Source organism: Anomaloglossus baeobatrachus, chromosome 6 (assembly GCF_048569485.1).
Source record: "Anomaloglossus baeobatrachus isolate aAnoBae1 chromosome 6, aAnoBae1.hap1, whole genome shotgun sequence".
Taxonomy (NCBI): Eukaryota; Metazoa; Chordata; class Amphibia; order Anura; family Aromobatidae; genus Anomaloglossus; species Anomaloglossus baeobatrachus.
In genome coordinates this window covers 253703021-253725950 of record NC_134358.1, presented here as the reverse complement: position 1 = coordinate 253725950, position 22930 = coordinate 253703021, and the positions used below count along the sequence as shown (strand labels likewise).

General features: G+C 43.2%; 1 protein-coding gene across 2 annotated transcripts in view; it reads right to left on the bottom strand.

Annotated features, from left to right (window-relative positions):
• IRF4 (interferon regulatory factor 4) overlaps positions 1-22930 on the bottom strand; it is a 110984-nt gene that overhangs the window by 8626 nt on the left and 79428 nt on the right. For both annotated transcript variants that reach the window (XM_075316488.1, XM_075316489.1), the window contains 5 exons: positions 12266-12452; positions 11354-11448; positions 1653-1788; positions 627-734; positions 75-428 (listed from right to left, as the gene is read on the bottom strand). In XM_075316488.1, coding sequence (XP_075172603.1) covers positions 75-428; positions 627-734; positions 1653-1788; positions 11354-11448; positions 12266-12452 — 880 coding nt within the window. The remainder of the gene's footprint in view (positions 1-74; positions 429-626; positions 735-1652; positions 1789-11353; positions 11449-12265; positions 12453-22930) is intronic.

Genomic DNA, 22930 nt, shown 5'->3' with positions numbered 1-22930 from the left:
GATTCTTTTTTTATCTTTTTTCAACATTATTTTTTTATATTAAACTATGCAAATAGTGATATAAACTAATGTACCTGTTAAAAACTGCTGAGTATCAAATAACTTGCAGGGCACATCTCGGTCCAGCTTATTGGGGCGATCACTGTACGTAGACAAAGGTCCCTCCCAGTAAATCCTACTCTGGCACAGTCTCTTGGCGTATATTCCATCATGGGCAATCCACAGAATTACACCCCGTTCCAAGTGGCTCAGCAGCTTCTCAATGTTTTTCCGTAGACTATTATCTTCTGGGTAAGGGAATAAGATATGATCCATGCGGCTTATTTCCAAGCATTGTCCATGTGAAATCCTGCATCCTTCTGGACTGGATGTTGTTCTTTCACCAACCAGGGTTTCTCGGTAATATAAACTGATATGGAGGCGGCAGTCTATAAAGACATTGAAAGTCAATTAATAATGGAACTTATCTCATAATTAGCGGTCAATTGCATGAATATATAAAATATTTTGCAGTTAAATACATAAGTGCCTATACCGTGTAAAATACTATATAGGCAGTGAAATAAGAATTTATTAGTCCTTTTATTGCATATTAATGCCTAGATTTGCAGATTTGGGAAGTGTACCTGATAAAGCAATGGCCTCTCCGGATCGTAAGCTTGGTTCTATTGGTAGTCCAGCAGTTTGTGACTCTGATGGCGGACACGCATAGAAAGAGCCAGTGACCTGATAGCCTATTAAATGAGATAAATCAGTTTATATTATCCCTTTATATGATCGTAATAAATTACATTTATGCTTGAAAAGGGAAAAAAGCCAACAGCTATGCATGAATATAATATGCCTAAAAGGGCACAACTTTCTCACACTGATTTCTGTAGCACTGGTGTATTGTGGTTTACTCAGAAAATTACATGTGCAATTCACCACCTAGGATGTACCCAGTGTATGAATCATAGGATGTCTGGCCTTTCAGAAAAAAAAGGTGCAATTACCTTTTTCTAGTAGACAAATTACCAATTATATATTATGATCTCAAGTCCGATACTCAGATGGTACTACAATCAATCTAAATAGCGGGAGATCGTGCGATGGTCTTACAGTCCTGTACTTTTGGGAATCTCATACGGACATCTTTTGAATATCAGCACCACATTAAAGTGGATCTGTAACCAGATGCTAATATTTAATAGATCTGTTATACCAGATGAGGCTGGTGTACATACTTTGAAATTACTCATCAGAATAGTCATAAAATTCTACAACTAAAATGAGCATTTTTTGTGTTCAGATCTAACTGGATTTTAATGCTAGATGTGAAAACTTTCATAAAGGGTATAAAGGCATTCTATCATGTCTTATGTGAAATCTGGTTACAAATCTGTATTTACTATGCCAGTTTGGTGAAACAGATCCTTTCATTAGACAATCCTTAAAAATGAGAAATAAAGGTCTGTTTATTACTGTACTTATGTCCCTTAGAACACAGAGGTGTTCCTTGAACGTTTAATATCAAATGGTGTAGTCATCTGAAAAGTCTACATTTTGGTAATATTGTTTAGCCAGTATTATTCAGAATTTGGGTACAGTAGCATACTACGTTTTCAGATTGGTATAACAATGTACTAAGTGGCTGCAGAGCCTGTTCTTACCATTATCGCAGGACGTGTTTTGCCATAAGTGACTTCGAGCTGTAAAGGGGACACTTGCACATTGATAAGGTAGATCAGGATGGGGCTGCTCATAGTCCCTCCAGCTACGTTCATGGGGCATCATGAAGTGTGGCACCTGGTAAAGACAACAAGTCTTCTTATTTCATATACATTGTAGTACACAATAAAAAAATCAAGTCGCTTTTACATAATCTGCAGTACCTTGTTTGATATGATATCTCTCATGCGCTATATTAAAGACTATGTACAGATTTTTTTTCCGTTGTTCCTTTGTTTATTATTTGCAAAATTAAGCAACTTTCTAGATAGCCTTCAATAAAAAATGTCTACCCTTTCACTGCTGAGAGTGCCAGTAATTAATTTATCTAGATGAATGCTTCTGCAAAACTGATAGAAATCTATTAACGTTCTTGCTCCTGGATCTGGGCTCTCTCCTCTCCCCCACCCTTCTCTCATTGTTAGGCCCCCTTCACACGCACGTGCCTCCAGTATGTACTAGGTCCGTTTCCGCATGTATCGGAGACACAGGCACACGTATCCCCATTAAAATCAATGGGTTTATGTGCATGCACGTGTTCAGCCATTGGCCCGTGCCTCCGTGTGGAGCAGACGTGAGCCCGTGTGCTCCATACGATGGCATGTCCGTTTTTCTCCGGCAGCACGGGTGTCACGCGGCCCGCACACGTACCACACGGATGTAGTGTGGATGCGGTCACATGTGACACGCACCGGAGAAATACACATGTCATTGTAAAAATAAAAAAAACACATACTCACCTCCACTAGCAATTCAGTCTCTGCCGCGGCTGTCACCTGCATCCGTCCCCCAGTGAATTTGAACAATGCATCTTCTTCACTGGGGGCCGGAAGCAGCGTCAGCGGGGCGTGGCCTGTGCCGGACACTGTCATTCAGCACCCCAGACAGCGCCGGAAGAATCATGTAAGACGGGACTTTCCGTTCTCTGTGTGTTATTATGTATAACACACAAAGAACACGCATGTGCCACAAACATGGCACACAGGGAGCAAACCACCCCTTTAATACGTACATGAAAAAATGATTCGTTTTTTTCACGTGCGTGTGAAAGGGGCCTCAAAGATAGCAGGAGGGATTGAGACAGAGGTGGACACAAGTGTACAAAGGGAAGGATAGAAAGTATTTAAAGTCTTCTGGAGAGCATTAAAAAATAGGTTATACACTGTGTATAGAATTATTAGGCAAGTTGTATTTTAGAGGATTTTTGTTTATTATTGATCAACAACTATGTTCTCAATCAACCCAAAAAACTCATAAATATCAAAGCTTAATATTTTTGGAAGTTGGAGTGGTTTTTATTAGATTTGGCTGTCTTAGGAGGATATCTGTTTGTGCAGGTAACTATTACTGTGCAGAATTATTAGGCAACTTAATAAAAAACAAATATATTCCTATCTCACTTGTTTATTTTCACCAGGTAAACAAATATAACTGCACAATATTTAGAAAAACATTTCTGACATGCAAAATCAAACCCCAAAAAAATAAGTGACCAATATAGCCACCTTTCTTTATGATGACACTCAACAGCCTACCATCCATAGATTCTATCAGTTGCTTGATCTGTTTACGATCAACATTGCATGCAGCAGCCACCACAGCCTCCCAGACACTGTTCCGAGAGGTGTACTGTTTTCCCTCAATGTAGATTTTACATTTTATGAGTGACCACAGGTTCTCTATGGGGTTCAGATCAGGTGAACAAGGGGGCCATGTCATTATTTTTTCATCTTTTAGACCTTTACTGGCCAGCCACGCTGTGGAGTAGTTGGATGCATGTGATGGAGCATTGTCCTGCATGAAAATCATGTTTTTCTTGGACGATACCGGCTTCTTCCTGTACCACTGCTTGAAGAAGTTGTCTTCCAGAAACTGGCAGTAGATCTGGGAATTGAGCTTCACTCTATCCTCAACCCGAAAAGGTCCCACATATTCATCTTTGATGATACCAGCCCATACCAGTACCCCACCTCCACCTTGCTGGCGTCTGAGTTGGAGTGGAGCTCTCTGCCCTTTACTGATCCATCCTCTGGCCCATCCATCTGGCCCAGCAAGAATCACTCTCATTTCATCAGTCCATAAAACCTTTGAAAAATCAGTCTTAAGATATTTCTTGGCCCAGTCTTAATGTTTTATCTTATGTTTCTTGTTCAAAGGTGGTCATTTTTCAGCCTTCCTTACCTTGGCCATGTCCCTGAGTATGGCACACCTTGTGATTTTTGATACACCAGTAACGTTGCAGCTCTGAAATATGGCCAAACTGGTGGCAAATGGCATCTTCGCAGCTTAACGCTTGATTTTCCTCAATTCATGGGCAGTTATTTTGTGCCTTTTTTTGCCCAACACGCTTTTTGTGACCCTGTTGGACATTTGCCATGAAATGCTTGATTGTTCAGTGATCACGCTTCAAAAGTTTCGCAATTTCAAGCCTGCTGCATCCCTCTGCAAGACATCTCACAATTTTGGACTTTTCAAAGCCCGTCAAATCTCTCTTCTGACCTATTTTGCCAAAGGAAAGGAAGTTGCCTAATAATTAAGCACACCTTATATAGGGTGTTGATGTCATTACACCGCACCCCTCATCATTACAGAGATGCACATCACCTGATTTACTAAATGGATGTGGCAATCTTGGGCGGCCCACCGGAGCATCGGTAAGTATTAAGTGCTTGCTTCAATGTTATTTTCGCTTTATATTTTTTTTTTTACTGCCGGATCCGGATCAATACCTGGAATTCCCTGAGAATTCCGGGCCCGGCACTCAGGTACGTTTGAAACCACGCGGATCTGCACTTTTATAGTCCGAGTCTGCCCATCACTATAACTTATAGACCATGGGGAACGCACCTGGAGTGAAAGCAACTTTAGTATTGGGGCTGATAATGCATGATGAAGATGCTATATTTACTGTGAAAATCCATTTCAGACTGATTACACAATTTGGCGCTATATTTACTGAATGTCTGCCCGACAAGCCTGCTTGATAATGCCTCCTGCTGCTTCGATCTCACATTGCATTTCTCAGACTGGGTGGGAGAATAGTGAATATATCTGGGACTCCTGAGATACTTTATTTTACAGCTGGACTCATTAAAGGCTCATCTTATTATCAGGTGTATACAACCATTTTGGTATAGATTTTCAATGTAAATACACCAGCTTCATCGGGTATAGGGGATCCATTTAATAATGTATATAATTTGTATTATGAAATCTGGGACACCTCTTCAAGTAGATTTCTCACCAATTATTCAAACTGTATATATTATTAAATAGATCTCTTAGGCCGGATGAGGATGAATGAATTTACTTATTTACTTTGAAAGACCATATCAAAATGGCTTTATCAATTTTGAATGATGAATAATCATGAGTCCACCTCAAGATCAGGCCTAATATGCATATCTAAATATTGGGCAGGAACATTTTGCAAAAGGCTTATACAGCATGTTTGACAGATTTTCACAGCAAGTACACCAGCCTCATTAGGTATGAGATGTATTATGCAGCTTGTAGTGTGATATTTGGTAATAGGTACAGTATATTTACAAAGACCTTTTTCTCATACAGGTGAACACTTTACAATAAATTTGGCACATCTTCAGCTGTTTAAATTGAGAAAAAAAATGTATTGTTGCTATGAGCAGATTTGCGCTACATTTTACACCATTTTTTAGCTTTAAACATTTAGCTTTGTACATTGTAGAAGCATTTGTTGACCATGCTCATGCCTGCGCTAAGCCACCGCTCCCCAAAAGGAACACATTGTATAAATATGATTTATGCCAACGTTTGTGGCACAAAGCGATATCATGTTATTGAGGATCTCTGGTTGTTTTGCGAAAATTTTAAAATAGCTATATAATCTGAAATCAAAAACCTGGTCTGATCTAATGCTTCTGATAAATGAGTGAGTTTACAGGGAACCTGTCACCAGATTTTTCCCTATTAAACTAAAAATATCACCTTCTGCAGCTCAAGGGCTGCATTCCATGAAGGTGAACCTTGTTGCTGGCCCCCTCTTCAGACCTCCAAAACAACTTTATAAAATATTACCTTGTTGTATGCAAATTAGTTTGGTTGGCCAGATGGGCGGGCTCTATTTCGCCTATTTCTATGTCCCCCCTCCTGCCACTGTTTGCCGTCCCCCAGTCTTGATTTGCATGGATGATGACAGCCCCGTCATCCTCCATGCTGATGCCGAAGTCTTGCACAGGCGCAGTTAGCAGAGGCCACTATCGCGGGCCTGAGCAGAAACTATCCCTCTCGCGCATCGGTGATGTATTTGCACAGGCTCGAGAATATGTGCGGCGCTGTGCATGACCTCACCAGTGTCATCCTAGTACCTGCCCATAATCTCGAGCCTGCGTAAATACATCACCTGCGCGCGAGAGGGATAGTTTCTGCTCAGGTCCATGATAGTGGCCTCTGCTAACTACGTCTGCGCGAGTCTTCGGCATCAGCATGGAGGATGACGGGGCCATTGTCATCCATGCAAATCAAGACTGGGGATGGCAAACAGCGGCAGGAGGGAAGACAGAAGGTGAAATAGAGCCCGCCAATCTGGCGAACCAAACTAATTTGCATACAAAAAGGTAATATTTTATAAAGTTGTTTTGGAGGTCTGAAAAGGGGGCCAGCAACAAGGTGCACCTTCATAGCCCAGGAGCTGCAGAAGGTGATATTTTTGGTTTAATAGGGAAAAATCTGGTGACAGGTTCCCTTTAAAAAAAAATGAAATTATTCAGTTGCAGAACTTGAGAAAGAGGAGGGTGCTTAGGGCTTGGAACCTCATGCCTTTGTAATGTAGTGGGTGGGCCTACCCCCTACTAGTTTAGCATAGTTACCCGGCATTGTGATTATTAAAAGTGTTGAATTTTATATTGTTATGTGATGTGTTAGGGCACCCCCTAGTGGCCGGGTGGGACGGCTGTTGCCACCGGGGAGGAGGAGTCGGCCGGATATCTAGGCAAGGTCTGAATGTGTGTGGGGAGAGAGGATCCGGGTCAGCGGAGTGTGAACATCTGGAGCGGCAAGTGCGATTGTGTGAGCGAAACATCAGGGGACACCGGAGATAAGGAGGTGGACGCAACCTCAAAGCCTATTCTGCCGGTGTGGGTCCGGTGTATGCTTGGCTGAAGAGTGGGGGTCCAGTGGCGCAACCTCAAAGCCTATTCTGCCGGTGTGGGTCCGGTGTATGCTTGGCTGAAGAGTGGGGGTCCAGTGGCGCAACCTCGAAGCCTATTCTGCCGGTGTGGGTCCGGTGTATGCTTGGCTGAAGAGTGGGAGGAGTACTCTGGGCATATCCCCATCAGAGGGTGCGTTTGGGCAGGTTGTCCCCAGCTCCACTAATATTGCCGAAATCCGCTGACCGGAGTGTTTTTCTCTTTATCGTTGTGAATAAATGTCGTTTTTATTGCATCTGGACTGTTGCCTGCAGCCTCTTTGTGCATCGGCCGATGAAGATACCGACATACACTCTCTCAACATTAAGGAAGTGATGGAGTCAGGGATGTGCCTTGAATACAGTGCTGCCACGACTACACAGCCAGAGGCCTCCCTGGCTGGTCACTTCATGTGGCGTAGTCGGCAGGATACAAGTCCCTTGCCGGAGAACCAGGAGACTGAAGACCAAGTAGTGCCTGAAGCACGGAATTCGGACTATGAGAACAGATTTCCAGTCCCATGGTGGGAGGAAGAAGTGCCCAAGGCGTTGGACCGGGCACAAGATGGCGGCAAGATGGCCGTCGTCTGTGAAGAAACAGTAAGCGCGCGGAAAATTGGCGCCGAAAGAAGAGCCTGGGGCTGGCCGGTGCCGAAGAGAAGGCATGGAGTACTCCGCCCAAAGAGGGGAGGCGCCAGCTCCAGGGCATGGAAGAAGAAAAAGAAAAAGAAGTACCTCAGCGGGGGAGTCGAGATGATGCGTGAGGCTGGGGGTGGAGTTCGTTTAAGAGCGGGAAATGAAGACCCGCCTCCACTTCCTCCAGCCTCCGCGTTGACACCGCCGCCATTACTAGCGATTCGGTCAGAAACCGAGATGGAGAACTTTGGGCAACCTGCGGAGTTGGCGACGACGATGGCCCTCATCAGCCTCGGTCGAGGCCGACCTCGGTTCGCCCCTGCTAGCGAGGCCGCGATAGCGGACCTTCCCATTGGACCGGGAGGCTCTACGAGGCCAGACAAGGTTTCCTGGAAGACCTCATGGGATGCTCAAACCGGGAGCACCATCACAGAGGTGAAGGCGACCTATGCTACCCCGCCCATGCCCAGTCGTCCGGGGGTTGCTGTTTTTCCATGGGACACTCCGCAGCTTAACGCCGCCGCCACACCATTTGTTCCGGCGCCAGAGCCGGCCGAGGAGTTAGCCGGCCGTCTAGAGAAGGATCACCTGGGCTTCTTCTGGGACCCAGTCACCATCTCGCCGGAGAAGGCGCGCCCCAGAGTCCCGACCCCGAAGCCTGACCCCGTCCAGGAACGTCTCCTGGCCGAGACCATCGTCCGGGAAATGCTGTCCGGCTCTGGTGGCGAGGAGCTGGCACAGCAGTTTGTGACCGGGGTGGTAGTCAAGTTTAATCAGCAAGAGGGATACGGCTTCATCCGAGAAGTAGAGACCGGGGATGATTATTTTTATAACCGGGTTCATCTCGACGTCGAAGGACTCCCTAAGCGACTTCACACTCTTTGGCCGGGTGAAAAAGTCACCTTTCTGCCGGATGCCGGTAGCCGCGGCCTGTTTGCCGTCTGCGTCTCCCGCATGCCGACCACCCGGGAAGCGGAGCAGTGGCAGGAGGAGATAGAGTGGGAGGAGCAGCAAGAGCGGCGTCGGAGCCATGCCAAACCGCTCCCGCCCGCGCCTCCTCAGCCCCGGCGCGTCCTGACTGCTGCCCCGGAGGCCGTGATGGAACCGGCTCCTGATCCGGAGAAGTTCCCAGCCGTGGTAGCGGTGACCCAAAACGTGACTAATAAGCCGGTCATTATGCTGGACGCACCACCACCATCCCGGGCAGGAACACCGTCACCGCCAAGAGGAGCTGCAGCAGCTGTGCCGGAGGAACCGCCCTACGCCCCGGTGTCTTTCAGGCGAATCCGCCGCCAGCCGGGACAATCTCTGGGGGCCTACATCCAGGCCCAAGCGGAAGAATGGAAGAGAGCCTGGCCCCCAGAGTAAGTTGTTGCCTCCAGCACCTGCCGAGACCGGTGTTGTTCAAGACCGGCAAAAAGTTCTTTTGTTGTTGCAAAGTTTGACGGGCCTGTTGCCCTCCAGCCAAGACCGGGAGCGCTGTTGAGCCTCCGGGCACTTTCAGCCAAGACCGGGAGCGCTCTTGAAGCCTCCGGGCACCTCCAGCAAAGACCGGGAGCGCTGTTGAGCCTCCGGGCGCTATCCAGAGACCGGGAGCGCTGCTGCGCCATTAAGCGTCCCTAAAGATCGGGAGCGCCGCTGAACTGGTGCCGCTGTTGAGGACTGAACCGAAAGGTTTTTATGTGTTTATGTTTTTATGTGTTTAAGAGCCTTGCCGGGAGGCTCGGATTTTAAGAGGGGAGGCATGTAGTGGGTGGGCCTACCCCCTACTAGTTTAGCATAGTTACCCGGCATTGTGATTATTAAAAGTGTTGAATTTTATATTGTTATGTGATGTGTTAGGGCACCCCCTAGTGGCCGGGTGGGACGGCTGTTGCCACCGGGGAGGAGGAGTCGGCCGGATATCTAGGCAAGGTCTGAATGTGTGTGGGGAGAGAGGATCCGGGTCAGCGGAGTGTGAACATCTGGAGCGGCAAGTGCGATTGTGTGAGCGAAACATCAGGGGACACCGGAGATAAGGAGGTGGACGCAACCTCAAAGCCTATTCTGCCGGTGTGGGTCCGGTGTATGCTTGGCTGAAGAGTGGGGGTCCAGTGGCGCAACCTCAAAGCCTATTCTGCCGGTGTGGGTCCGGTGTATGCTTGGCTGAAGAGTGGGGGTCCAGTGGCGCAACCTCGAAGCCTATTCTGCCGGTGTGGGTCCGGTGTATGCTTGGCTGAAGAGTGGGAGGAGTACTCTGGGCATATCCCCATCAGAGGGTGCGTTTGGGCAGGTTGTCCCCAGCTCCACTAATATTGCCGAAATCCGCTGACCGGAGTGTTTTTCTCTTTATCGTTGTGAATAAATGTCGTTTTTATTGCATCTGGACTGTTGCCTGCAGCCTCTTTGTGCATCGGCCGATGAAGATACCGACATACACTCTCTCAACATTAAGGAAGTGATGGAGTCAGGGATGTGCCTTGAATACAGTGCTGCCACGACTACACAGCCAGAGGCCTCCCTGGCTGGTCACTTCAGTAAGACAGTGGAAGAACGATCATCACCCCTTGAAGATCATATAATAAATGTAATGTATTATGTTGATGTATTTCTCCGTTGCTTCATTGATTTATTAGTGCACCCTGAAAACGCTAGCTGTAACAAAGGGCGTCAGCTATATAATGGGCTGTAGAGGCCTAATATTCCAGAGTGCCTGTAGTTACAGCACCATGAGAATCAGCCGGACAAAGCAGATTCTACCAGAACAGGAATCTAGAAAAAGCGGTAGAAGCATTATCCTAGAAGTGAGTACAGATTAGCTGGAAGCATAAAGTGAAGCGGTGCACAATTACTGGTAGTCCTTAGACTGCTGTGTGCTGGATAAGATCGATCTGATACAGAGCGGGATTGCAAGTTGCCAACCTGGTGTGGAAGATTTCTATTTCTTGCCTCGTGGGAGCATCTGATACATAGTGCAAATGGAAACAAGAGAGTTTACATGCATTTTGCTCATATGACATTACTATGTATCGTGTATGTGATTGCTAACACATTTTTCCTTTCCTTTTTTTTATACCCTATCCTAGAGTATCTCTGACGAAGACCCGAATGTTAGGGCCGAAACGTTAGAACTGTTTTTTTGACCATTGCACCAATAAAAACAAGCAAACTGAATTTCAAGCATCACCCCGACTCTAACTTTCATTTTCTCTGTGTGCCCAAGTTCCCTTTTTTCTATATTGCGATATTTCCTCGGTGGCACCAACCATAATAGTGAGCCAGACTTTATTTTTTGTATATTGCCAGAACTATGGTCCTGACGGGTCTGCTTTCTATGTGAGTGTGTTTCGCCTATTTCTACCCCAAGTGGAACACGCCGCTCAGGAGGTTGGCTTCAGTGACCGGGGAAATCCCATGATCATTATGGCTACCCCCTGCCTACCCTGAGCCATCCCACCCTGTGTGAAGGCTCCTGAGCTGTATGTAGAGTGTGAATGTGGAACACCCGTGATTAACCCCCCCCTCCTTATCTGAGATGAAAACCGTACCTTAATACTTTAATGGAGGTGCAGTTTCCTGTGGCGACCAGAGCCTCATGGGCGCCACATAACCATCTCTGTGGAAATCTAAATGTGAATACCATCCAGTCTGATGCCAGTTATAGGGTTTTTTCAACTTCTACTTCAGTAAAAGACTTTATGTTGTTGCCTCTCCTGATTTTTTGTTCATCCCCTCCACCACACAACATCATAGACCCCCAAGTGGGCAGTATCAATAGTGTGAGGGATAACAGTGTTTCACTGGTGCTGAGGGTTACCAAATCACACTGAGCCAAAGGAAACCTTACACCTTTATGCTACTAACCTGAGCGTGTGGCTGTAAAGATGTATAGGCTTGAGGTACTGCAAATGGATGGTTGACTATTAGTTGAGTGTCTTCTGAGCCAAGTTGTTTTATTCCTGAAAAAAATATATAGAAGGACATTACATGACTTCAGGAACATTACTTTGTTTCTAGAGAAAATGTACAGTGCTCTCACCAAATCTGGGTTTTAACTGGAAGTGTTTCTTATACTAAACCATAGAGACTATATTATACCTATATATACATGTATACACCTATGTTACAATATTAATCCTATATACACGCCTATACATTTAAAATTCTAAAAATAGTACACATATTTATACACGTATAATGCCTGATCAGAAACCAACCAGAGCATGTTGTGCTCACACACTCATGTCAATTTTGTATTACTGGTAGGTTCTATGACTGCAAAGAGATTTATGAAAGCTTATTTGGGTCTGACTTTTTAAAGTCCGACCATTCTTCTATGGTCTAGTGGGGAGAATTATCAATTATGTAACCTTTATGAACATTATTTGAGAAACTTAAGCTTTGATATCTGTAACTGATGCTGAAACACAAAGTAAAATGTAATCAGACTGCGCAAAAGTGTGATCTGAACCCTACTACATGTTCTTTTGCAATACCAGCTTCTCCCCATTCATGGGTCAACTCAGGCACCACGTTTCAGCCCCTATATCCCTATATCTACTCCCTAAGAATTTCACAGCACAAGAATAGTAAAACATTTCTCACATACAGGGAGTGGAAATTTGTTATACTGTCTGGCGTGTGAGGCTGACAGAACAAATGTTAGTGGTTAACCTGTAAAACTGTCTTACTTCTCCATTGGTTTGTTGAGATCTTTGTTAATGAAACCACAAAACGTAACTGGAAGGAAACCTATTTTGGGGAAGGGTGTCTTACCTTTCTTTGATCCTTCTGGAACAATTTTGTACACCTTGTATGGGTCTGATATATCGAGTTGGCTTCTCTCTACTAACTCTTCAAAATCATTACTCTTATTTAAGGCACAGCGTAATCTTGTCTTCCATGTGGGAGGATCCGGTTTGTCAAAGCCCTCTCTGTATTTGCCTTTAAAAAGTGCCCATGCCTGTGAGTGCAATCAAAACAGAATAAAATAAAAATAGCTGATGATATTTGTAATACAAAAATGGTGAAACATAAAGACATCAACCATTGCATAAACATAAGAGCAGAGGTGCTCAATAAGGCCGGTTTCACACATCCGGCTTTTCGCCGGATTGACGGATGCAGCGCACGCGAGTACACTGTATACAGTACAATGGTAGCTCGTCAAGCGCCGGTCACATGCTGTCATGTGAGCGGAGCATGTGACCCGGAAGTTGCGGCACTGCCATTGTACTCGTATACACTGTACTGCCGTGTGCCGCATCCGGCAGTCCGTCGAAAAGCCGGATGTGTGAAACCAGCCTAATACAGTCATAACTAGGGACGATCGAATGCCTCAAATATTCGGCTTCGCGAATATTTGCCCAATAGGTCGCCGCTATTCAACTATTCGCGAATATTCGATGCGCAATGTAAGTCTATGGGAAACCCGAATAACAACTATTCGGGCTTCCCATAGACTTACTTGCGCATCAAATATTCGCATAGCGACGACTTATTTGTCGGATATTCGTGAAGCCGAATATTTGAGGTATTCGATCATCCCTAGTCATAACTCCTTAGCGATAGAGCCAGATTTTGACCTAAATGACCAGGCCAAATTGTAGAAACATGACCAGAGTCACTTTATGATTTAATAACTCTGGAACGCTTCAGTGATTCTGACATTGTATTTCATCATGAGATATTGTACTTCATGTTAGTAGTAAATTTAGGATAACTTTTTTTGTGAAAAATTCAGACATTTTGAAAAAATATTGCAATTTTAAAACTTAAAATTTATAGGTACTTAAACTAGAGAGTTATATCACACAAGATTGTTAATAAAAAATTCCCACATGTCTACTTTACATCAGCACCATTTTTTTTAAACAATTTGCTTTCTTGGGAAGTTAGAGGGGTTAAAAGTTCATCAGCAATTTCTCATTTTTCCAACAAAATTTAGGAAACCATTCTTTAGGGACCACATCACATTTGAAGTTCCCTGAGAGGCCTAGGGGACAGAAAATACCCAAAAGTGACACCATTCTAAAAACTGCACCCCTCACACTGCTCAAAACCACATTCAAGAAGTTTATTAGCCTTTAGGTGCTTCACAGGAGTTAATGTAAAGTGGAATGAAAAAATAATAGTTAACCTAAAATTATTGCTTTACCCTTAATTTTTTAACTTTTACAATGGATATTACAACAAAATGGACCACAACATTTGTTAACCAGATTCTTCTGAGCGCACTGATACCCCATTTTTGACTGAAACCTCTGTTTGGACAGACAGGAGGGTTCGGAACAGAAGGAACGTCATCTGAAATAGCCAAATTTGGCTGAAATAGATTGCAGGCACCATGGTGCAATTGTAGGGCCCCTAAGCCACCTAAAAAGCAGAAATCCCCCACAAGTGACCCCATTTGGGAAACTATACCCCTCAAGGAATTTATCCAGGGTTATAGTGAGCATTTCTAATCCACAAGTACTTCACCGAATTTGACAACATTAGGTCGTTGAAAATTTTATTTTTTTCCACAAAATTGTTGCTTTAGCACTACATTTCTCCTTTTTACAAGAGGTAACACCAATACGTGGACCCTACATTTTGTTATTCACTTACTTGTTTAGCGATACCCAACATTTCAAATAGTTTTATTTGGACAAATGGGAACACTCAGAATGGAAGGAGCAATATTGGAGTTTTGGATAACAAATTTTGCTCTATTTGGAATATATTGTCATATTTGCACATTTGTGTGGTTCAAAAAGAACAGAAAACCAGTATAAAAATCTATTTTGTAAATTATACTCTCTAATCTATTTATCTAGTTAGGTAGTGAGTAATTTGATACCACCAGTTTTTATTGAGTTGATGTAACACAAGTTTAATTCACATTTTTTTCACTCACCTTTTTTAATCTTTTTTGTGTGTTCTGAGGAACACTTCAAATTTTATTGCACTAGTTTTTTAATATTCAGAAATTAATATCCAATATGACACCAATGTGAGTACTGGACACAAGGCTGTGCCTATAATAGATGGTGCACCATTTAGTCTTCAGGGTAAAATTGATGGAAAGCAAGGACCCATTCAAAGCTTACAGAGACATTGAACTATCAAACAAGAAAATCCTTCCAGGAATTATTACCAACAAAGGGTGACATACCCCTAAAAACACATTGGCTTATTGTAAAACTTGTTCTTGCTTACAAAACAGTTGTCCCGCAATTGCCTATACCAGGAAAAATAAACTGCAGTGAAGTGAAGGTCAATATGTATAGGAAAATACATCCAACAATGCTGAAAACTGGAGTTTGTTCCAAAGGTGAAAAAACACTAGCAGGGCTAGAAGGACAGGTTTATCTTTCTGTAACGCCTGCCTGGATCCACAGACTCAGACGGGCTGTAATGGACAGGCTAGAGGGAAACCACTCACCAAGCAGGACCCCCAAAACCCTGAAACCCTTCAACCCCTATACAGGGATTTGGAATTACACAGGGCCCTGGAGATCACTACCTGTGGAAGGCTGCAGTATGAGAAAGTAGTCGTCAGGCAGGGTCAAACCATGAATTGCAGAACAGGGACAGAATCGGCAGGCAAGGACGTAATCAGAAACAAGCAGAGGTCAAAACCGGATCGGGCAGCGAGGTACAAAAACAGCAGGCAGGAGGGTAGTCAGGAAACAAGCGGTAATCAGCACACGAAATCACAGGACGGAACAGGAGCCAGAATTTTCAGACCTATCTCTGGCAGAGGTCAGCAGACAGGAGGGGCATTAAAAAGGGTTTGCTGTCTTCCCATAGGCTGTAGCTGAATGATGGTAGTTCAGCTGGGAGACACCCGCCACCTACAGTCAGCCAGTGGCACTGCAGATCCCCAGGAAACCCAGACCAGTGGATGAACGGAGCCTGCACCCACCGGCGCCGCTGGCATCGAGTCCTCTCCCATCACCAGCACTATCCATGGCAGGAGCACGGCGTCGCCTGGCAATCGGAGTAGAAGTCGATGGAGCGGACTCCGGTGGTGACGTAACACTTTCAAAGAGACTGGTTGCACAACGTCTGTTTAGCTCCATGAATCCCTATATGAGGGCGAATGTGCATATCAACGTGGTATACCATAACAGGCTCCTTCCCGCCAATATAGGAACCACTATGTGCATAGAACAAACAATCCCCTACAGAATTCTGAAAGTATTGTCCGGGACACGAGGTTTGGGAATAAACATGCAGTAAAGCCCATAGTGTCTAAATATGGTACAGCCTCATTGTTAGAGAACCTCCAATAAAATGATAATATACAAGTAATATAAATGCAAAGAAAAGTTTTGTTTAGCAAGACATAGTCATAAAAACAGTCAAACTAAGATAGATGGTCAAAAATGTTTATGGGAGAGATCAAGTCTGGGTATTCATTGTCAGATGACTTGACTCTTCAACAACATTTGTGGGGTCCACATTCTGGAGGATACAGATATAAACCAGAATATGCCTGAAAAATATGGCTTGGTATGTGATTTATCAAGTCCTGGAATTGTCAGATGACCTAACTTTTCAAGAACATTTGTGAAGTCCACATTCTGGAGAATGCAGATGTTGGCATGTGGATGAGAATTTGTCTGTATAATAGTTTGGTATGTGATGATCGTGGCCTGGAACTAATTGTGATATGGGGTAAAATGTGTATTACTGTTGAAAATAGTAACTTTTATGGGACAAGTAAATAGAATCTCTACTGGGGCCCACTAAACAGAAAATATAAATAATAAAAAAAAAAAGACGCTACCACACAATTTGGTGTTACTCATGCCAATGTAATAAGCGGAAGTTGTGTGGTATTTCTCAAAGCTGGGGGTGAAACAAAGCCCTCAAAGCCCTGGCTGAGATGGGAACATGGGATAATAATACCTGATAATAATACCTGGATTCCCTCCTTCTGCCATGCTTATTACAAATCCGGCATATTTTGGGGGGATGTTTTAGGTAGGAGTGGGAGGAAAAAGTCAAATAAAATGTCACTCTGATAGTCTCAAGACATCCTCTGACTTGAAGTCTGCCTCCTGTGCCATTGAGTCAAACAGCAGACATAACAATTTTCTGATGGTACTGGAGGAAGGTGAGCGTTCATTATGACTTTTTGTACAGGACAAAGCTGTTATAGGTTGCAATCTGTATGAAGGAGATTGCTGCCTTTTTATACCAGGCCCTGGTCTTTTGCTTCACAAGGTATGATTGAAGCATCTGGTCAGATAGGTCAATGCCTCTCATGAACTTATAAGCTGTTACACAGATTGGTTTATCTTTGTCCCTGGTGTCACCCCTGTCTCTGACCATTACAGTGGTGTCCGCTTGCAAGGTGGTGAGCATGTAGACGTTCTTCCTGGATCTCCCCTTCACTGCAAGTAGTTGGTCACTTGCCAATGAGAATGACGCCCCTTTTCTCAACGTCTGGACACCAAGTGTTACGGAATATCTACTCGTTTTTTTTTGTAACACTGCTACAGGCTCCTGGAGGGATTTGTATAGGAGGACACTAGTCTAATTGTCAATGTACACGTGGTAACCTTTATCTAGAAATGGCGTCATTAGCTGTCACACAATTTTACCAGGAATGTCAAATGTCTGGGGTTGGTGGGTTGATTTGGTGGTCCCTGCCTTCATAAATGAAAAAGGTGCACATGTACCTGCTTGTGATTTCACACATTTTGTATAATTTGATAACTGGAATGCATGGAGGGCATAAATTGGCTAAATGACAGACGTTCCTTGTAACTCATCAAGTACTCATCAATGGAAACTTTTTGCTCTGGGGTATAGGAATTTACAAAGTAATCTTTTAGAAGGGAAATTAAAGGTCTCAATTAGGCCCTCATAATTATGGTCATTTCTTGCAGGGGAGCTTGGAAATTGTCAGTAAATTTGAGGAATCTCATTAGGGTTTCATATTGGGATCGGGACATTGAATTGCATTGGCTACAAATACACGGGTGCTGTGGACAGATTTAGTTGCTTAATAAGAACACAGAGTGGGCTTTTTTTTTCTATACTATATATTTTTTTTCTATACTATATATTTTTTTTAACATGATCTCTGTTATTTGTTGAATAACAGTGATTACTTGACCGGGGACTGAAAAAACGGCCTGGATGGTGTTCTCCGGGGTCTTAGCTGACTGATAGCAGTCCATCTTGTCTTTAGCAAGACAGCGTTTAGCTGCTGTTTTCTGATGGGATATTAAATTAATGAGGCAGGGGGTTCAGAGAGGCAGATTTTTTTGGTTAAGATGTATTACAAAGTGTCCTACATTTCCTTGTACCATTGATTTATGCAATTTCTTGAAAGTACAGTTCCCTTTAAAAATAATCCCTCCCCCTCTGCTTTCTTACTTGCGTTAGTGTGCTCATTCTTCTAAGATTCTCCAATTAAAACATTTTTCCATAAAGATTGTATATTTCTTAATAACGATGATGTTTATTTCAGTAAACATAGGCTTACACTAGAAGAAATGTGGAGCATACAGGAAGAAACACCACACTGAGTATTTCCACGCAGTCTCTGCTGCATCTGATAACTATGTTACATTTTCTAAGGTAAAGTTTTAAGTTTATAGTACTTAGAAAATGAGACAGCCCTCTGCTGGTAAATGAGTCACCAAAACGTTAACTTTAGAATGACAATCAGTGGCTTATCAGAAGCGTGGGAGGTGGAATAAAAAAATGAGGCTCTTATAACGAAAAAATGATTAACATTTGACATTATTGGGCTACAGTATGTGTGGTCAATTTTAGAATTAGCAGATAGAGATTAGATACCATAAGCTAGCTATACTATTGCCAGAGTTTAACTACTTTTGACAATTGTTCACCGTACCAGTGCTGACAGGACTATCAGCGGATACTGCAGATCGTCGTGATCATGGCCACCATTAGGGCATTACTTCTATCACTAGTGTATGTGTGGATGAAGGAGGACTGCCGACAACAGTGCCTACTTAAGCCAGATGTGCATCCTAAGGCACACACGCAGCTGAAATTCATTGTCGCACACAGACCAGTTGGGTCCTTGCACTGCAATGCATGCTGCTGCCTGAGTGGAGACCAGCAGCTGACATTGGCAGTACCATGACTGGGAGGTGGCGGTGCATGACAAGGTCAGCTGGCAACCACTGCTCACTGGGTATAGAGGAAGACAACATGTGATGTGGGGGCTGAGGGAAAGCAATTAGAATTTTTTTTCTTATGCGGTAGAGATAGAACAGGCACTATATATACTAGGAAAGGGCACAGGATAAGGACATATATACCAGGATGAGGACATATATACCAGAATGGGCCCAGGAACAGAATACATATTTACCAGGATGGGGACATATATACCTGGAAGAGCCCAAAATGGGAACATATATACCATGACTGGCCCAGGAGTTGGTCATATATACCAGGATGTGGCCAAGGATGAGAACATATATACAAGGATGAGTCCAGGATGTGGACATGCATACCAGGAAGAGGACATACACTGACAAGAAAAAGGGTAACAATGTTTTGAACTTTTGACTTTCAGGCTCAATATCTCACCATCCAGTACATCTTTGAGCATGAGACTACCTTAATTTTATAGACAATCTTGTCTATCTCATAAATTTGACTTACAACTATTTAGCATAGTATTAGTTATGCAGATTCTTGTCGTGTCCCTGCATTTTTACTGTTTTGGTCCTAAAAATCCTACATTTTTATTTTGTTAGTATTTTGAAAATCCACTTTTGGCTTTCAACATTGTCTGAATCCTTTCGAACAGATTCAAGCATGTATTGACTGATATAAGATCCCAGGTCTCTTCTAGATGTTCCCAATTTTGATACATACTGGTCGACTCACTAGGGTATGTATAGCTTTTTATTCAAGTCTACCTACACATTTTCGATTGGATTGAGGTCTGAGAACTGAGAGGGCCAAATCCTGCATCTCTACTTTATGGCATTGAACCATTTCTTCGCCAATCTCGATGTATAATTTAGGTTGTTGTCCTACTCAAGTATACGAAGTGACTCTTCTTATAGGATGTTCACATTTAGACCAACATCGATCCTGGTCAAGTATCCAACACTTTTGGCTGTGAAACAACCCCATATCAGGCTTCCTCTACCGAACTTGACAGTTCCTTCAATTTCTTGATCAATTAGCCCCTTTTTCCCTTGTCTGAACATCTTCTGAAGTGATCTATTGGCGCGGCATTGAACACCTCTCTCTTGTGCTTTCTGTTATCTTCCGTTTTGGTGGCTGCAGCCCTGGATCTTTTGATATATGCGATTATAGTAGTTGTGGCTTCTCACAACTACAATTGGTGAGTAGGTTTACTCCCCCCTCCCCACCCCTTACATATTGGGGTAAGACCCTATTGCGCTTGTTTTTCCACAGCTGTTTTCTCGATATTGAAATTGAGGCTTCACTTTTTTTCAGGCCACCATTCCAGACTTGTGTAATGTGCATCACATAGTGCTTGCATAGATGTCTGTGATCTCATTATTACGAAGCATATGAGCCACTTTCACTGCCTTGTTTGTCGCACCAAAATTGAAATAGACCTTTTGATAAGGCAACTTGTTGACTCTAATACTTTGCCTGGACATCCACCTATTGGCTTTTGAATGGATGGACAGACTTAATTTTGTATTCTCCCAACTGTTATGACACTCACATGATGCAGGTTGGCAATGTTTTTGGCCAAGAGACCACTATCAATGAGCTGGATGATGATGTTCCTCTTTTCTTTTCTTTTAATTGCTGCTCCTCGATGCGAACCAGTGAACTTTCACTTGGCACGTAGAATTTTTTTTTCTTATGTGGTAGAGACAGAACATTCACTATATACACCAGGAAAGGGCCCAGGATAAGGACATATATACCAGGATTTGGACATACATAGCAGGATGAGCCCAGGTTGGGGCCATATATACCAGAGTGGGCTCAGGAAAGGAATACATATAACATATATACCAGGATGGGGGACATATATACCAGGAAGTGGCCCAGGATAGGAGACATTACTACAGGATGGGGTACATTACTACATAATAAAGTGGGAGGGGGCCAACTCATATCTATATAAGATTCAAAATGCTACAAGGGCCCATACATCTGAACAATATGCGGGGGAGGATAGGTCTAAATTTTGGAGAGGGGCCCATCAGACTCTAGTTACGCCACTAGCCCCAGTCACAGCCATAGTTACATAGTTACATACATTGTATGCCTTCAGCAGAGGAGGCCAGCCATGTCTTACATAAATTATGTCAATCGCTGCCAGACCTCCCTATGTTTTTAAGCTGCCGGCGCACCCCAGGGCCTTGAAACACAATATATGCAGGAGTTGAGGGCCTGAACATGATGAGGTGCGTGCGCCCGCCCACTTACAGTAGGTAGTGTCACAGCTCACCTCTTCCCACTTCATGCACAATGACATCTGCATGTCACTATCAGAACTACAAAATTTTAATTTTGTTTCTCTCACTGAGAGCAATCAATCACTACTAATATGAGAATATCTCTCTTGTGATATACATAAATGCATATGTCCAATGACCATATCTCCAAACAGGCAAGAGACCATCTTACATAAATGTACACAAAACATATATATATATATATATATATAAAACTTGATCTGAGCAAGGCCACACATGTTTTGTCGGAACGTGGCCTTGAGTAGGCATATCAAATATTCGCGGCCTCTCAGTCTCGCTGCCGGCACCAAAGACTCCACTCCGCACACGCTTCGCACGATGTGAGGATTCAAACGTCTGTAGTCACAGAGTGAATGGAAACTTTAATGACAAACTGTACAACCCTTTTTTAACCCATTAATGATCAATGACACATTATTTACGTAATGGGTCGTCTCCCTGCCTTTGATGTGGGCTTACACACCGAGCCCACACACGCATCTTTCCCTGCACATGTCGGCTGATTTAACCAGCCTCTCACAGCCATAGGTGGAGTGGAGTAGCGCTGAGCCTGCGGTTGTTAACCTGTTAAATGCTGCTGTCAATCTCTGACAGCAGCATTTAACGCCTGCTGGCAGGGGGGCGCACATTTCTGACCCTTTTTTGGCCCTCCCGCAACGTGATTGCAGGACTTCAGGGATCATCAGCTGACAATGCATTGCTGTCATCTCAGTACCCCTATGAAAGCCAGCATTCATAAGAGACTGATTTCTTCTAATACAGCAAGGCTGTAGCTTTGCTGTATATAGAACAAGTGATCAGACTATTGCAGGTTTAAGTTCCCTAAGGGGACAATTAAATACTGTACAGAAGAAAAAAATGTTTTAAAAAAAATATAAAAGTTCAATTCACCCCCTTATACTAGTCTAAAAAGTAAAAAATAATAATAATAAAAAACATATTTGGTTTCAGTGCATTTGGAAAAATGTGATCTATAAAACTATCAAATAAATTAATTTACGGTATTTGGTAACCAGTGTAACAAGAAAAAAAAATAAAAACTCCAGAACTGCAGTTTTTTTAGCTGCTACAACAACAAAGAGAATGTAATACCAGTCGATAAAATGACTGTATATACCCCAAAATAATATCAATAAAAATATCAGCTTGGGGCACAAAAAACAAACTCTCACATAACCCCATATGCCAAAAATTGAAAACATTACGACTCTCGGAAAGGCATGGCACAAGGAAGATTTTTTTTTCAAAATTTCTGAATTTTCTTCATTACTTAGATAAAGCAAAACCTATACGTGTTTGGTATCTACGTCACCGTATTGACCTAGATAATCATACTGTCAATTCAGTTTGTTTTTTTAAGTATATTTTTATTCAAATTTTTCAATAACATAACACTGGCATAAGCGAATTCAGCATTGTAAATTCAATTCAAAAACATTACATTGTCATGTTTGATCATCCCAAATTCCATACCAGTTTTTAAAACCAATAACCGTAACATGGCAAGATAAAGCAAAGGAAAGCAGCGACCTCTTAACCCAACATTCTTATCATTTCCCCCATTGAACCCTTGTAAAAATGGTAATGACATACAATAAAGAAGTCCCACTCAAATCGGTTATTTTCCCCTCTCCTTTTAGTCACCTTTCGGCCTTTCCTCCCCCACCTCCAAGCCATCCAATGTATCCTTCAATTTTTCAGTATGATACCAGACTGTGTCTTTGAAAGGTGACATAATCCTGACTATCTCCTCCCGAGTACAATAGGCCAGTATGAATTTCTTCCATTTGTTAAAGTGCTGTTGTATTCTATCCGCCCTCCTTTCTGCATCCAATCCTTCTATTTCAAGAAGATGCATGAGCTGACCCAAGATCTCTTCAATCGTGGGGACCCTAGACTCCAACCAATTTTTTAGTATCGCTCTCTTGGCTGCCAGAAGTATCACATGTATAAGTCTGGGTGGGTTAGTCATCTTCCCTTTAGT